The sequence below is a fragment of the Rhinichthys klamathensis genome, unplaced genomic scaffold (genome assembly GCF_029890125.1).
Source record: "Rhinichthys klamathensis goyatoka isolate OS25496 unplaced genomic scaffold, OSU_Roscu_1.1 h1tg000453l_1, whole genome shotgun sequence".
In the NCBI taxonomy this organism is placed as follows: Eukaryota; Metazoa; Chordata; class Actinopteri; order Cypriniformes; family Leuciscidae; genus Rhinichthys; species Rhinichthys klamathensis.
The window spans coordinates 152,501-167,500 of NW_026606945.1; the positions used below are offsets into that span (position 1 = coordinate 152,501).

Genomic DNA, 15,000 nt, shown 5'->3' on the forward strand with positions numbered 1-15,000 from the left:
GGTATGGAGAGTGTATATATGGTGTGTGTGGAGAGTGTACACTCACCTAAAGGATTATTAGGAACACCATACTAATACTGTGTTTGACCCCCTTTCGCCTCCAGAACTGCCTTAATTCTACGTGGCATTGATTCAACAAGGTGCTGAAAGCATTCTTTAGAAATGTTGGCCCATATTGATAGGATAGCATCTTGCAGTTGATGGAGATTTGTGGGATAAACATCCAGGGCACGAAGCTCCCGTTCCACCACATCCCAAAGATGCTCTATTGGGTTGAGATCTGGTGACTGTGGAGGCCATTTTTGTACAGTGAACTCATTGTCATGTTCAAGAAACCAATTTGAAATGATTAGAGCTTTGTGACATGGTGGAAGTAGCCATCAGAGGATGGGCACATGGTGGCCATAAAGGGATGGACATGGTCAGAAACAATGCTCAGGTCGGCCGTGGCATTTAAACGATGCCCAATTGGCACTAAGGGGCCTAAAGTGTGCCAAGAAAACATCCCCCACACCATTACACCACCACCACCAGCCTGCACAGTGGTAACAAGGCATGACGGATCCATGTTCTCATTCTGTTTACACCAAATTCTGACTCTACCATCTGAATGTCTCAACAGAAATCGAGACTCATCAGACCAGGCAACATTTTTTCAGTCTTCAACTGTTCAATTTTGGTGAGCTCTTGCAAATTGTAGCCTCTTTTTCCTATTTGTAGTGGAGATGAGTGGTACCCGGTGGGGTCTTCTGCTGTTGTAGCCCATCCGCCTCAAGGTTGTGTGTGTTGTGGCTTCACAAATGCTTTGCTGCATACCTCGGTTGTAACGAGTGGTTATTTCAGTCAAAGTTGCTCTTCTATCAGCTTGAATCAGTCGGCCCATTCTCCTCTGACCTCGGGCATCAACAAGGCCTTTTCGCCCACAGGACTGCCGCATACTGGATGTTTTTCCCTTTTCACACCATTCTTTGTAAACCCTAGAAATGGTTGTGCGTGAAAATCCCAGTAACTGAGCAGATTGTGAAATACTCAGACCGGCCCGTTTGCTTAAATCACCTTTCTTTCCCATTCTGACACTCAGTTTGGAGTTCAGGAGATCGTCTTGACCAGGACCACACCCCTAAATGCATTGAAGCAACTGCCATGTGATTGGTTGATTAGATAATTGCATTAATGAGAAATTGAACAGGTGTTCCTAATAATCCTTTAGGTGAGTGTATATATGGTGTGTATGGAGAGTAGGGCTGTTGGAATGAATTCCGAAATTCGAATATAATTAGAATATTAAAAAAAAATCAATACTATTCGAATGCTGAAGTTACTATTCGAATATTGTTTTTTTATATATATTTTAATTTTTTTATATATATAAACAGGAAAGAGGCCGCACTATGCATAAATTGTTTTATTTGCACAAACGCGTTTCAAGAAGGCACGCGCCGAAACGCGTTTGTGCAAATAAAACAATTTATGCATAGTGCGGCCTCTTTCCTGTTTAACGTTATATATTCTAATCATCAGGCCAGCATTCTTAAAGTTTAAGTTTAATCATTGAGTGAAGCCTGCTCCTATTCCCATTCATTAATTTTTTTATATGGAATCTTGCCATATTCAGCACGAATAAAATGTTTATTGTAATGTTAGATGTCCCTCTAGTGGACAGAACGTGTAACAACAACCACATGCTATAGTGGCATTGGCCATCCATAAGCCTGAGTAATGTCGTAAATATTAATAATAGGATGAATTTGAGCATTTAATATTCGAATATTATTTGAATATTAAATAAAACAAGGAATGGAATTCGAATAGTATTATAGAGGAAGATTGACAGCCCTAATGGAGAGTGTATATATGGTGTGTATGGAGAGTGTATATATGGTGTGTATGGAGAGTGTATATATGGTGTGTATGGAGGGTGTATATATGGTGTGTATGGAGAGTGTATATATGGTGTGTATGGAGAGTGTATATATGGTGTGTATGGAGAGTGTATATATGGTGTGTATGGAGAGTGTATATATGGTGTGTATGGAGGGTGTATATATGGTGTGTATGGAGAGTGTATATATGGTGTGTATGGAGAGTGTATATATGGTGTGTATGGAGAGTGTATATATGGTGTGTATGGAGAGTGTATATATGGTGTGTATGGAGGGTGTATATATGGTGTGTATGGAGGGTGTATATATGGTGTGTATGGAGAGTGTATATATGGTGTGTATGGAGGGTGTATATATGGTGTGTATGGAGAGTGTATATATGGTGTGTATGGAGAGTGTATATATGGTGTGTATGGAGAGTGTATATATGGTGTGTATGGAGAGTGTATATATGGTGTGTATGGAGAGTGTATATATGGTGTGTATGGAGAGTGTATATATGGTGTGTATGGAGAGTGTATATATGGTGTGTATGGAGGTGTATGGAGAGTGTATATATGGTGTGTATGGAGAGTGTATATATGGTGTGTATGGAGAGTGTATATATGGTGTGTGTGTTTATATGGTGTGTATGGAGAGTGTATATATGGTGTGTATGGAGGGTGTATATATGGTGTGTATGGAGAGTGTATATATGGTGTGTATGGAGGGTGTATATATGGTGTGTATGGAGAGTGTATATATGGTGTGTATGGAGAGTGTATATATGGTGTGTATGGAGAGTGTATATATGGTGTGTATGGAGAGTGTATATATGGTGTGTATGGAGAGTGTATATATGGTGTGTATGGAGAGTGTATATATGGTGTGTATGGAGGGTGTATATATGGTGTGTATGGAGAGTGTATATATGGTGTGTATGGAGAGTGTATATATGGTGTGTATGGAGAGTGTATATATGGTGTGTATGGAGAGTGTATATATGGTGTGTATGGAGAGTGTATATATGGTGTGTATGGAGAGTGTATATATGGTGTGTATGGAGAGTGTATATATGGTGTGTATGGAGGTGTATGGAGAGTGTATATATGGTGTGTATGGAGAGTGTATATATGGTGTGTATGGAGAGTGTATATATGGTGTGTGTGTTTATATGGTGTGTATGGAGAGTGTATATGGTGTGTATGGAGAGTGTATATATGGTGTGTATGGAGGGTGTATATATGGTGTGTATGGAGAGTGTATATATGGTGTGTATGGAGGGTGTATATATGGTGTGTATGGAGAGTGTATATATGGTGTGTATGGAGAGTGTATATATGGTGTGTATGGAGAGTGTATATATGGTGTGTATGGAGAGTGTATATATGGTGTGTATGGAGAGTGTATATATGGTGTGTATGGAGAGTGTATATATGGTGTGTATGGAGAGTGTATATATGGTGTGTATGGAGAGTGTATATATGGTGTGTATGGAGAGTGTATATATGGTGTGTATGGAGGTGTATGGAGAGTGTATATATGGTGTGTATGGAGAGTGTATATATGGTGTGTATGGAGAGTGTATATATGGTGTGTGTGTTTATATGGTGTGTATGGAGAGTGTATATATGGTGTGTATGGAGGGTGTATATATGGTGTGTATGGAGAGTGTATATATGGTGTGTATGGAGGGTGTATATATGGTGTGTATGGAGAGTGTATATATGGTGTGTATGGAGAGTGTATATATGGTGTGTATGGAGAGTGTATATATGGTGTGTATGGAGAGTGTATATATGGTGTGTATGGAGAGTGTATATATGGTGTGTATGGAGAGTGTATATATGGTGTGTATGGAGGGTGTATATATGGTGTGTATGGAGAGTGTATATATGGTGTGTATGGAGAGTGTATATATGGTGTGTATGGAGAGTGTATATATGGTGTGTATGGAGAGTGTATATATGGTGTGTATGGAGAGTGTATATATGGTGTGTATGGAGAGTGTATATATGGTGTGTATGGAGAGTGTATATATGGTGTGTATGGAGGTGTATGGAGAGTGTATATATGGTGTGTATGGAGAGTGTATATATGGTGTGTATGGAGAGTGTATATATGGTGTGTGTGTTTATATGGTGTGTATGGAGAGTGTATATATGGTGTGTATGGAGAGTGTATATATGGTGTGTATGGAGGGTGTATATATGGTGTGTATGGAGAGTGTATATATGGTGTGTATGGAGGGTGTATATATGGTGTGTATGGAGAGTGTATATATGGTGTGTATGGAGAGTGTATATATGGTGTGTATGGAGAGTGTATATATGGTGTGTATGGAGAGTGTATATATGGTGTGTATGGAGAGTGTATATATGGTGTGTGTGTTTATATGGTGTGTATGGAGAGTGTATATGGTGTGTATGGAGAGTGTATATATGGTGTGTATGGAGGGTGTATATATGGTGTGTATGGAGAGTGTATATATGGTGTGTATGGAGGGTGTATATATGGTGTGTATGGAGAGTGTATATATGGTGTGTATGGAGAGTGTATATATGGTGTGTATGGAGAGTGTATATATGGTGTGTATGGAGAGTGTATATATGGTGTGTATGGAGAGTGTATATATGGTGTGTATGGAGAGTGTATATATGGTGTGTATGGAGAGTGTATATATGGTGTGTATGGAGAGTGTATATATGGTGTGTATGGAGAGTGTATATATGGTGTGTATGGAGAGTGTATATATGGTGTGTATGGAGAGTGTATATATGGTGTGTATGGAGAGTGTATATATGGTGTGTATGGAGAGTGTATATATGGTGTGTATGGAGAGTGTATATATGGTGTGTGTGTTTATATGGTGTGTATGGAGAGTGTATATATGGTGTGTATGGAGAGTGTATATATGGTGTGTATGGAGGGTGTATATATGGTGTGTATGGAGAGTGTATATATGGTGTGTATGGAGGGTGTATATATGGTGTGTATGGAGAGTGTATATATGGTGTGTATGGAGGGTGTATATATGGTGTGTATGGAGGGTGTATATATGGTGTGTATGGAGAGTGTATATATGGTGTGTATGGAGAGTGTATATATGGTGTGTATGGAGGGTGTATATATGGTGTGTATGGAGAGTGTATATATGGTGTGTATGGAGAGTGTATATATGGTGTGTATGGAGAGTGTATATATGGTGTGTATGGAGAGTGTATATATGGTGTGTATGGAGAGTGTATATATGGTGTGTATGGAGGGTGTATATATGGTGTGTATGGAGAGTGCATATATGGTGTGTATGGAGAGTGTATATATGGTGTGTATGGAGAGTGCATATATGGTGTGTATGGAGAGTGTATATATGGTGTGTATGGAGGGTGTATATATGGTGTGTATGGAGAGTGTATATATGGTGTGTATGGAGAGTGTATATATGGTGTGTATGGAGGGTGTATATATGGTGTGTATGGAGGGTGTATATATGGTGTGTATGGAGAGTGTATATATGGTGTATATGGAGGGTGTATATATGGTGTGTATGGAGAGTGCATATATGGTGTGTATGGAGAGTGTATATATGGTGTGTATGGAGAGTGTATATATGGTGTGTATGGAGAGTGTATATATGGTGTGTATGGAGGGTGTATATATGGTGTGTATGGAGAGTGTATATATGGTGTGTATGGAGAGTGTATATATGGTGTGGATGGAGAGTGTATATATGGTGTGTATGGAGAGTGTATATATGGTGTGTATGGAGAGTGTATATATGGTGTGTATGGAGAGTGTATATATGGTGTGTATGGAGAGTGTATATATGGTGTGTATGGAGGGTGAATATATGGTGTGTATGGAGGGTGTATATATGGTGTGTATGGAGAGTGTATATATGGTGTGTATGGAGGGTGTATATATGGTGTGTATGGAGAGTGTATATATGGTGTGTATGGAGGGTGTATATATGGTGTGTATGGAGAGTGTATATATGGTGTGTATGGAGAGTGTATATATGGTGTGTATGGAGAGTGTATATATGGTGTGTATGGAGGGTGTATATATGGTGTGTATGGAGAGTGTATATATGGTGTGTATGGAGAGTGTATATATGGTGTGTATGGAGAGTGTATATATGGTGTGTATGGAGAGTGTATATATGGTGTGTATGGAGAGTGTATATATGGTGTGTATGGAGAGTGTATATATGGTGTGTATGGAGAGTGTATATATGGTGTGTATGGAGGGTGAATATATGGTGTGTATGGAGGGTGTATATATGGTGTGTATGGAGAGTGTATATATGGTGTGTATGGAGGGTGTATATATGGTGTGTATGGAGAGTGTATATATGGTGTGTATGGAGGGTGTATATAAAATTGGGTCTGTATGGAGAGTGTATATATGGTGTGTATGGAGAGTGTATATATGGTGTGTATGGAGAGTGTATATATGGTGTGTATGGAGAGTGTATATATGGTGTGTATGGAGAGTGTATATATGGTGTTTGCCGCTCACTCAGGGCATTGCTGTCTGAGGAACAGCTCCTCTGCTGTTTAGGATGTTCCAGAAAAGTTTGCCTAGGTTGCACATATACACATATACACATACACACATACACATATACCACGGTAGTTATTAGGGTCAAATCTGTGTCCGGCTTTATGGACTGGGGTAATAAGACCTTTGTTCCAAATGTTGGGGAATATACCTAAACTCAGGATGATATTGAAGAGCTTGATAATGGATCATTTGAATTTGTGGTCTGTGTATTTATTCATTTCATTTAGGATGCCATCGACACCACAGGCTTTTTGAGATTTCAGGGTTTGTATTTTGTCTAATAGTTCGGCTAGTGTAATTGGAGAGTCTAAGGGGTTCTGGTAGTCTAAAACCCTTAGTTTGTCATACAGGGCATTTTGTTCCTGATTTTTGTTTATATCACTTAAGAGGTTGGAGAAGTGGTTAATCCAAACATCTCCATTCTGGATAGCTAGTTCTGGATGGTAGGGTTTGTTTAGTGTGTTCCAATGTTTCCAGAACTGGTCGGATTCTAAGGATTCTTCAATTTCCCTGAATTGACTGTTTGTGTTTTGTTCTTTTTTCTTTCTTAAAGTATTCCTATATTGTTTAAGCTTTTCATGATAGAGATGACGGATGTTCTCATTGTCAGCATCTCTGTGTTTCTGGTTGGATAGGATTCTTAATTCTTTCCTAAGTCTTGTGCAGTCATTGTCAAACCATTTCTCAGTGGCATGTGGTCTTTTTGGTTTTCTTTTTGTGATTTTTAAGTTGGATAATGTTGCTGATACCTCAAATATTCTGTTCAGCTTGTCTACTGCTAGGTTTGTACCTTCACTATTGTGCAGGAAAGGAGTGGCAAGGAATTGATCTAATAGGGCTTGAATTTTCGGTTGACTAATTGTACTTAGATATGTATCTTTACTGTTTTGTTTCCATCTATACATGTTTCTAAGTGAGTGGAGCTGGGTTTGTTTAGATGCTTCTTGGTTGGGCATTGCTCTGTTTAAGTATAGGGTTATTTTACTGTGGTCTGACAGGGGGTTTAGTGGGCTGACTGTGAACGCTCTGAGGGAGTTTGGGTTAAGGTCTGTCAGAAAATAGTCGACTGTACTGCTACCGAAAGATGAGCTGTAGGTGTATCTACCGTAGGAGTCTCCTCGAAGCCTGCCGTTGACTAGGAACAGACCTAGTGTGCGACACAGATGAAGAAGATGTGTTCCGCTTTTGTTTGTTGTTTTATCATAACTGTGTCTCTGTGCTTGTATGGGTGTGGGGAGGACGTCTCCTCCAGGCAGGTGTTTGTCCCCCTGAGAGTTCAGTGTGTCCAGTTCTTCACCTGTTCTGGCATTCAGGTCTCCACAGAGCAGCACACTTCCCTGTGACTGGAAGTAATTAATGTCTACTTCAAGAATGGAGAAACTGTCTTCATTAAAATATGGAGACTCTGCTGGAGGGATATAAGTGGCACACAGGAGGATGTTTTTCTCTGTTGCGGTGACTGTCTTATTAATTTCTAACCATGTGTAGAATTGTCCTGTTTTAGCTACTTTGATGGCATGGGCAAGATTTGATCTGTACCAGATAAGCATTCCTCCTGAGTCTCTTCCTTGTGTCACTCCAGGCAGTTTAATGGATGGGATGATGAGTTCTCTGTAGCCTTTGGGGCAGCCGGTGGGTCCATCTCCTCTGCTCCATGTCTCCTGCAGGATGATGATGTCTGAGTTTTTGATTTCTGTGTTGAAATCTGGGTTTCTGCTTTTGAGGCCAAAGGTAGATGATCTCAGGCCTTGAATGTTCCAACATGAAATGATAAAGGCTTTGTTGTCCATGTTAGTTCTGGTGATAAGTTTTGACCTATGACAGTAGGTGTGAGCATCTGACGGATGTCTCTTAGCTCTGTTGATGTGGCCTGCACTGGTGCTGTTGTGGATGTTCTGATGTTCTGAGCGTAGCTGTGTCTGCCCGGGGCCTGCGGGGTATGAGGAGGGCAGGGGGTCGGCAGGAGGGGCTTTGGCCTGGCCTGATGTGCTGATGTGAGGGTGTGAGGGCTGGGAGAAGATGCTCAGGTGCTGGCTGGGATGGTCTCAGCATGTGAAACTGCTGTTGTCTTCTGGATGTTCTCTCTGGGCGTACACTGAGCTTTCTTACAGGTCTGTGTGGAGGTTGTTGGACTCTGTTGCTCCTGGGGGTGCTGTTGTGGTTCCGACACATTTTTTGGGTCCTGGCGAAGTCAGGAACAGCGGTCTTGTACAGATGGACATGGTCGTAGAGGCATGAGGGGTCCAGGGTGGGGGTGAGGGTGGGGATGGGGGGGTGTGCCAGATGCACATTGGGTTTAAGTGCACAGGCGTGGGAGAGGTGGGCATTCACCCGCTGGATGGTGTCAGGGTGGAAGTCTTTTCGGGGCAGCAGTGTGGAGATGGTAATTTTAGCATTTGGGAAGGTGGTTGAGGCCTTTGCAATCTTTCAATCTTTTCAATCCTCTCTCAGTCTCTCTCTGTGTCTCTCAGTCTCTCTCAGTCTCTGGCTGTGTTTCTCAGTCTCTCTCTGTGTGTGTTCTCGTGTGTTAGAGCTGCCGCCCGGCTGGGAGAAGATCGATGACCCCGTGTACGGAGTCTACTATGTTGAGTGAGTGTCAAACCCTACAGTCCTTTCAGTTCCTGCACAGAATCTAAGACTTATGTTTTAAAATTGCATAAAAACTTCTATCCTTTTGGATCACATAGTTTTTACATAAACTTGCTTTAAAGTTAATGTGATGCATATTTTGTTGGTCATACTTAAATGAAGTGGGTAAGATTTTTGTAATAGTCCTAATAAACTACAAATGTGTTTGCTTTATGCATTTATCATCAATAAATCCTATTTCTTTCACATACATTTTAACTAATGGAATATTGGCTGTTCCAAAACGCACTGGTTGAAGGGATCCTATGATTATTTAGTTAGTGTTTAATGTTGCTGTTTGAGCATAAACAACATCTGCAAAGTCACAAAGCTCAAAGTCCTTCCTAAGAGAGATATTTTATTTAACACAATCCACTTTCCAAGAACGAACGGCTCGTTTGGACTACAACGCATTTTATCCGGATCTTGTGATGTCAAAATGTTCCTCATTTACATAATCTCCGCCCACGGATTGCGCAGGTCGAGGCCTGGATGAGCCGCGCTGGAAGACAGTGCTGTCGCTGTCAAAAAGACGCAGTTTTCCACAACGTTTCCAAAACTCATTTGTTTGACCTTCCTAAGACTGACGAACTTAGAGTGGTTCAAATTTATTTTAAACGCTGTTCCTGAACATTATAACCTCAACGTTTATCTGTGCGCTGCACATATTACGGAGAACAGCTTCCAGAACCACGATGCAGGCTATACGCACAACGCTTCTCCTGAAACGAAGCAGGTCCCATTTTGTCGGGACAATCTGTTGTTTATGGATCACAACTTGTTATTATGTCTTATTATTTCTAGTTGCGTTTTCTATTAACAGTTCCAATTATAAGCGTTATCTTGTTGCATCTGCTCTCCTTCTAGCCAACATTACTGTTGATGTAGTGTTTACTGAAGCTTCTGTAACCATGGTTTTGTGATCGATTACTATTTGTATTGCGTTTTACCACAAGTAACGTAATTAAATTGGTGTATTACTTTGTATCTAAAATGTATAAGAAAGTTTAAAAACAAACAAACACACCACTCTGAAATGTGCTTGAAATCTGTTCAGCACGATCCTCTTGTTTGTTAACATTCTGAAGTCTGAATCAGGCTTGAATCGGTTTGAAATCGACATCATCGTTAATGTTTACATCTGAGTAGAGTTCGCGGTTATGAAGGGGCGGGACATTTCCCGAACACGTGGTGCCAATCACAACACACTGGGCCAGCTGACCAATCACAGCACGTTTCATATTTCAGAAAGAGGGGCTTCATCGAAACTGGAAATAAACAACGCGTTCAACCAGAATGGGGAGAGAGGTGCAGTAATAATGTAAAATATGTGAAAAACAATGTGTTTTTTGTACAATCTTTTATAAAAGTAATTGTGTGCACATCCCACCTTCTGGCAGGTGCAGGGCAAAAGAAGGCCTGAAGAAGACTCAGCAGGGTCGAAACGTTGCCTTTATATTAAATATGGGAGTTTAAAGCAGTGTTGCGGACATTACATTTTTTCACTTTTTTGTACAATCAACCACGAAATCATATTCTGGTACACCCCAAAAACAAAATCAAGACTTAATAAAAGGGCACAATAGGACCCCTTTAATGGCCAACTTTCAGATTACATCATGCATTTTATCCTTTAGAATAAAGAATCAACAGAAGTCGTTCTAGTCTTTGATATTTCTAAAACATGATCTCTCTCTCTCTGTCAGTCATATCCACCGTAAGACGCAGTACGAGAACCCTCTCCTGGAGGCCCGGCGTCAGAAGCAGCTCGACGCGCAGCAGTCGCCCGAAGGCGGTCGCTACATCAGAGGTGCGTCTGTCCTCTGTCTGTCTGCTCCATCTTCTCATTTACTGTACTATAACATACTGAAGTTTAATAACTGCTGTGTATGTAGTATTTATTTGCACAGTGAGCATTGTGTAGGAAACTGTAACACCATCCTTTACATGAATTTACACAGGCTTACATGTATCAAATGATATGACAAGACTAAATCACAATCTAAGCGTTTGAATGGAAGTGTTTGTCCGTTGAAGCGTCTCTGAATGCTGCCATTGTTCCAATACTAAAATATGATGGAAGAATAGAAAAATAGAAATGGTCTCTCCTCATGATCAATTTTGAAGCATCAACCAGACTAAAATTATACTAAAACAATAAGTTAGTTCCCTTAGAACTGGTGTCCGAAACACTTATCTAATTACGGCAATCCTATTGGACGGCGACAGCCTATGACGTCACTAATAGTGCGACCTGGAAGTATATAAAGGGCGCCTAGAGAACACGTCACCCTCTTTTTGTCTTCAGGGACTGTTTTGTTTGTATGCTTCAACCTGAAACTTCAAAAGGTAATCATGGCTTGTGAAAAACACTTCAGGAAGTGTGTGGATCCATGTCTAAGATATTGATACTTGATGACACACACAACTTGTGCGTTGACTGTCTGGGCGAAGAGCACGCACGAATCTCGTCTGCCCTCTTCTCGAGGGAAGAGGGACAGACATCTGTACCAGGCGGTTCGGGTCCTGCTCAAACATCTGTACCAGGCGGTTCGGGTCCTGCTCAAACATCTGTACCAGGCGGTTCGGGTCCTGCTCAAACATCTGTACCAGGCGGTTCGGGTCCTGCTCAAACATCTGTACCAGGCGGTTCGGATCCTGCTCAAACATCTGTACCAGGCGGTTCGGGTCCTGCTCAAACATCTGTACCAGGCGGTTCGGGTCCTGCTCAAACATCTGTACCAGGCGGTTCGGGTCGTGCTCAAACATCTGTACCAGGCGGTTCGGGTCCTGCTCAAACATCTGTACCAGGCGGTTCGGGTACCAGGCGGTTCGGGTCATGCTCAAACATCTGTACCAGGCGGTTCGGGTCATGCTTCGGGTCCTGCTCAAACATCTGTACCAGGCGGTTCGGGTCCTGCTCAAACATCTGTACCAGGCGGTTCGGGTCCTGCTCAAACATCTGTACCAGGCGGTTCGGGTCCTGCTCAAATATCTGTACCAGGCGGTTCGGGTCCTGCTCAAATATCTGTACCAGGCGGTTCGGGTCCTGCTCAAACATCTGTACCAGGCGGTTCGGGTCATGCTTCGGGTCCTGCTCAAACATCTGTACCAGGCGGTTTGGGTCCTGCTCAAACATCTGTACAAGGCGGTTCTGGTCCTGCTCAAACATCTGTACCAGGCGGTTCGGGTCATGCTTCGGGTCCTGCTCAAACATCTGTACCAGGCGGTTCGGGTCCTGCTCAAATATCTGTACCAGGCGGTTCGGGTCCTGCTCAAATATCTGTACCAGGCGGTTCGGGTCCTGCTCAAATATCTGTACCAGGCGGTTCGGGTCCTGCTCAAATATCTGTACCAGGCGGTTCGGGTCCTGCTCAAATATCTGTACCAGGCGGTTCGGGTCCTGCTCAAATATCTGTACCAGGCGGTTCGGGTCCTGCTCAAACATCTGTACCAGGCGGTTCGGGTCCTGCTCAAACATCTGTACCAGGCGGTTCGGGTCATGCTCAAATATCTGTACCAGGCGGTTCGGGTCCTGCTCAAACATCTGTACCAGGCGGTTCGGGTCCTGCTCAAACATCTGTACCAGGCGGTTCGGGTCCTGCTCAAATATCTGTACCAGGCGGTTCGGGTCCTGCTCAAATATCTGTACCAGGCGGTTCGGGTCCTGCTCAAACATCTGTACCAGGCGGTTCGGGTCCTGCTCAAACATCTGTACCAGGCGGTTCGGGTCATGCTTCGGGTCCTGCTCAAATATCTGTACCAGGCGGTTCGGGTCCTGCTCAAACATCTGTACCAGGCGCTTCGGGTCCTGCTCAAACATCTGTACCAGGCGGTTCGGGTCCTGCTCAAACATCTGTACCAGGCGGTTCGGGTCCTGCTCAAACATCTGTACCAGGCGGTTCGGGTCCTGCTCAAACATCTGTACCAGGCGGTTCGGGTCCTGCTCAAACATCTGTACCAAGCGGTTCGGGTCCTGCTCAAATATCTGTACCAGGCGGTTCGGGTCCTGCTCAAATATCTGTACCAGGCGGTTCGGGTCCTGCTCAAATATCTGTACCAGGCGGTTCGGGTCCTGCTCAAACATCTGTACCAGGCGGTTCGGGTCCTGCTCAAACATCTGTACCAGGCGGTTCGGGTCATGCTTCGGGTCCTGCTTAAACATCTGTACCAGGCGGTTCGGGTCCTGCTCAAACATCTGTACCAGGCGGTTCGGGTCCTGCTCAAACATCTGTACCAGGCGGTTCGGGTCCTGCTCAAACATCTGTACCAGGCGGTTCGGGTCATGCTTCGGGTCCTGCTCAAACATCTGTACCAGGCGGTTCGGGTCCTGCTCAAACATCTGTACCAGGCGGTTCGGGTCCTGCTCAAATATCTGTACCAGGCGGTTCGGGTCCTGCTCAAATATCTGTACCAGGCGGTTCGGGTCCTGCTCAAACATCTGTACCAGGCGGTTCGGGTCCTGCTCAAACATCTGTACCAGGCGGTTCGGGTCATGCTTCGGGTCCTGCTCAAACATCTGTACCAGGCGGTTCGGGTCCTGCTCAAACATCTGTACCAGGCGGTTCGGGTCCTGCTCAAATATCTGTACCAGGCGGTTCGGGTCCTGCTCAAATATCTGTACCAGGCGGTTCGGGTCCTGCTCAAACATCTGTACCAGGCGGTTCGGGTCCTGCTCAAACATCTGTACCAGGCGGTTCGGGTCATGCTTCGGGTCCTGCTCAAATATCTGTACCAGGCGGTTCGGGTCCTGCTCAAACATCTGTACCAGGCGGTTCGGGTCCTGCTCAAACATCTGTACCAGGCGCTTCGGGTCCTGCTCAAACATCTTTACCAGGCGGTTCGGGTCCTGCTCAAACATCTGTACCAGGCGGTTCGGGTCCTGCTCAAACATCTGTACCAGGCGGTTCGGGTCCTGCTCAAACATCTGTTCCAGGCGGTTCGGGTCCTGCTCAAACATCTGTACCAGGCGGTTCGGGTCCTGCTCAAATATCTGTACCAGGCGGTTCGGGTCCTGCTCAAACATCTGTACCAGGCGGTTCGGGTCCTGCTCAAACATCTGTACCAGGCGGTTCGGGTCATGCTTCGGGTCCTGCTCAAATATCTGTACCAGGCGGTTCGGGTCCTGCTCAAACATCTGTACCAGGCGCTTCGGGTCCTGCTCAAACATCTGTACCAGGCGGTTCGGGTCCTGCTCAAACATCTGTACCAGGCGGTTCGGGTCCTGCTCAAACATCTGTACCAGGCGGTTCGGGTCCTGCTCAAACATCTGTACCAGGCGGTTCGGGTCCTACTCAAATATCTGTACCAGGCGGTTCGGGTCCTGCTCAAACATCTGTACCAGGCGGTTCGGGTCCTGCTAAAACATCTGTACCAGGCGGTTCGGGTCCTGCTCAAACATCTGTACCAGGCGGTTCGGGTTCTGCTCAAACATCTGTACCAGGCGGTTCGGGTCGTGCTCAAACATCTGTACCAGGCGGTTCGGGTCCTGCTCAAACATCTGTACCAGGCGGTTCGGGTCCTGCTCAAACATCTGTACCAGGCGGTTCGGGTCCTACTCAAACGGTTCGGGTCCTGCTCAAACGGTTCGGGTCCTGCTCAAACGGTTCGGGTCCTGCTCACGCTGAGGCAAAGCGGAGTCTGGAACCGTGGGGTTCTCAGAGGGAGCTCGCCGAAGAGTTTGAGAGAATGAACATCAGAAGGACTGTTGTTTTAACCGCAGAAGACGTCAGTACACACGGTTATTCAAATTCAAATCCACCGACGGTAATCTTCTAATGGCCCTTTTCAGACAGGATGCGGAATGTGCTATCAAACCCATTTATTTCAATGGCTTGTGCCGCGCGAGGACGGTTTGTTGCTGAGTCGACCATTGGCGAGCCCAGATTCTAGCCCAGAGTCTGGTCAATACTTATCAGGATGAGCATAGTGTTCCAGAATCTAT

The 15,000-nt window shown here is 44.1% G+C and overlaps 1 protein-coding gene across 10 annotated transcripts in view; it reads left to right on the forward strand.

Moving 5' to 3' along the window:
• magi1a (membrane associated guanylate kinase, WW and PDZ domain containing 1a) overlaps nucleotides 1-15,000 on the forward strand; it is a 179,096-nt gene that overhangs the window by 117,607 nt on the left and 46,489 nt on the right. For all 10 annotated transcript variants that reach the window (XM_056236577.1, XM_056236578.1, XM_056236569.1 and 7 more), the window contains 2 exons: nucleotides 8,960-9,017; nucleotides 10,763-10,866. In XM_056236577.1, coding sequence (XP_056092552.1) covers nucleotides 8,960-9,017; nucleotides 10,763-10,866 — 162 coding nt within the window. The remainder of the gene's footprint in view (nucleotides 1-8,959; nucleotides 9,018-10,762; nucleotides 10,867-15,000) is intronic.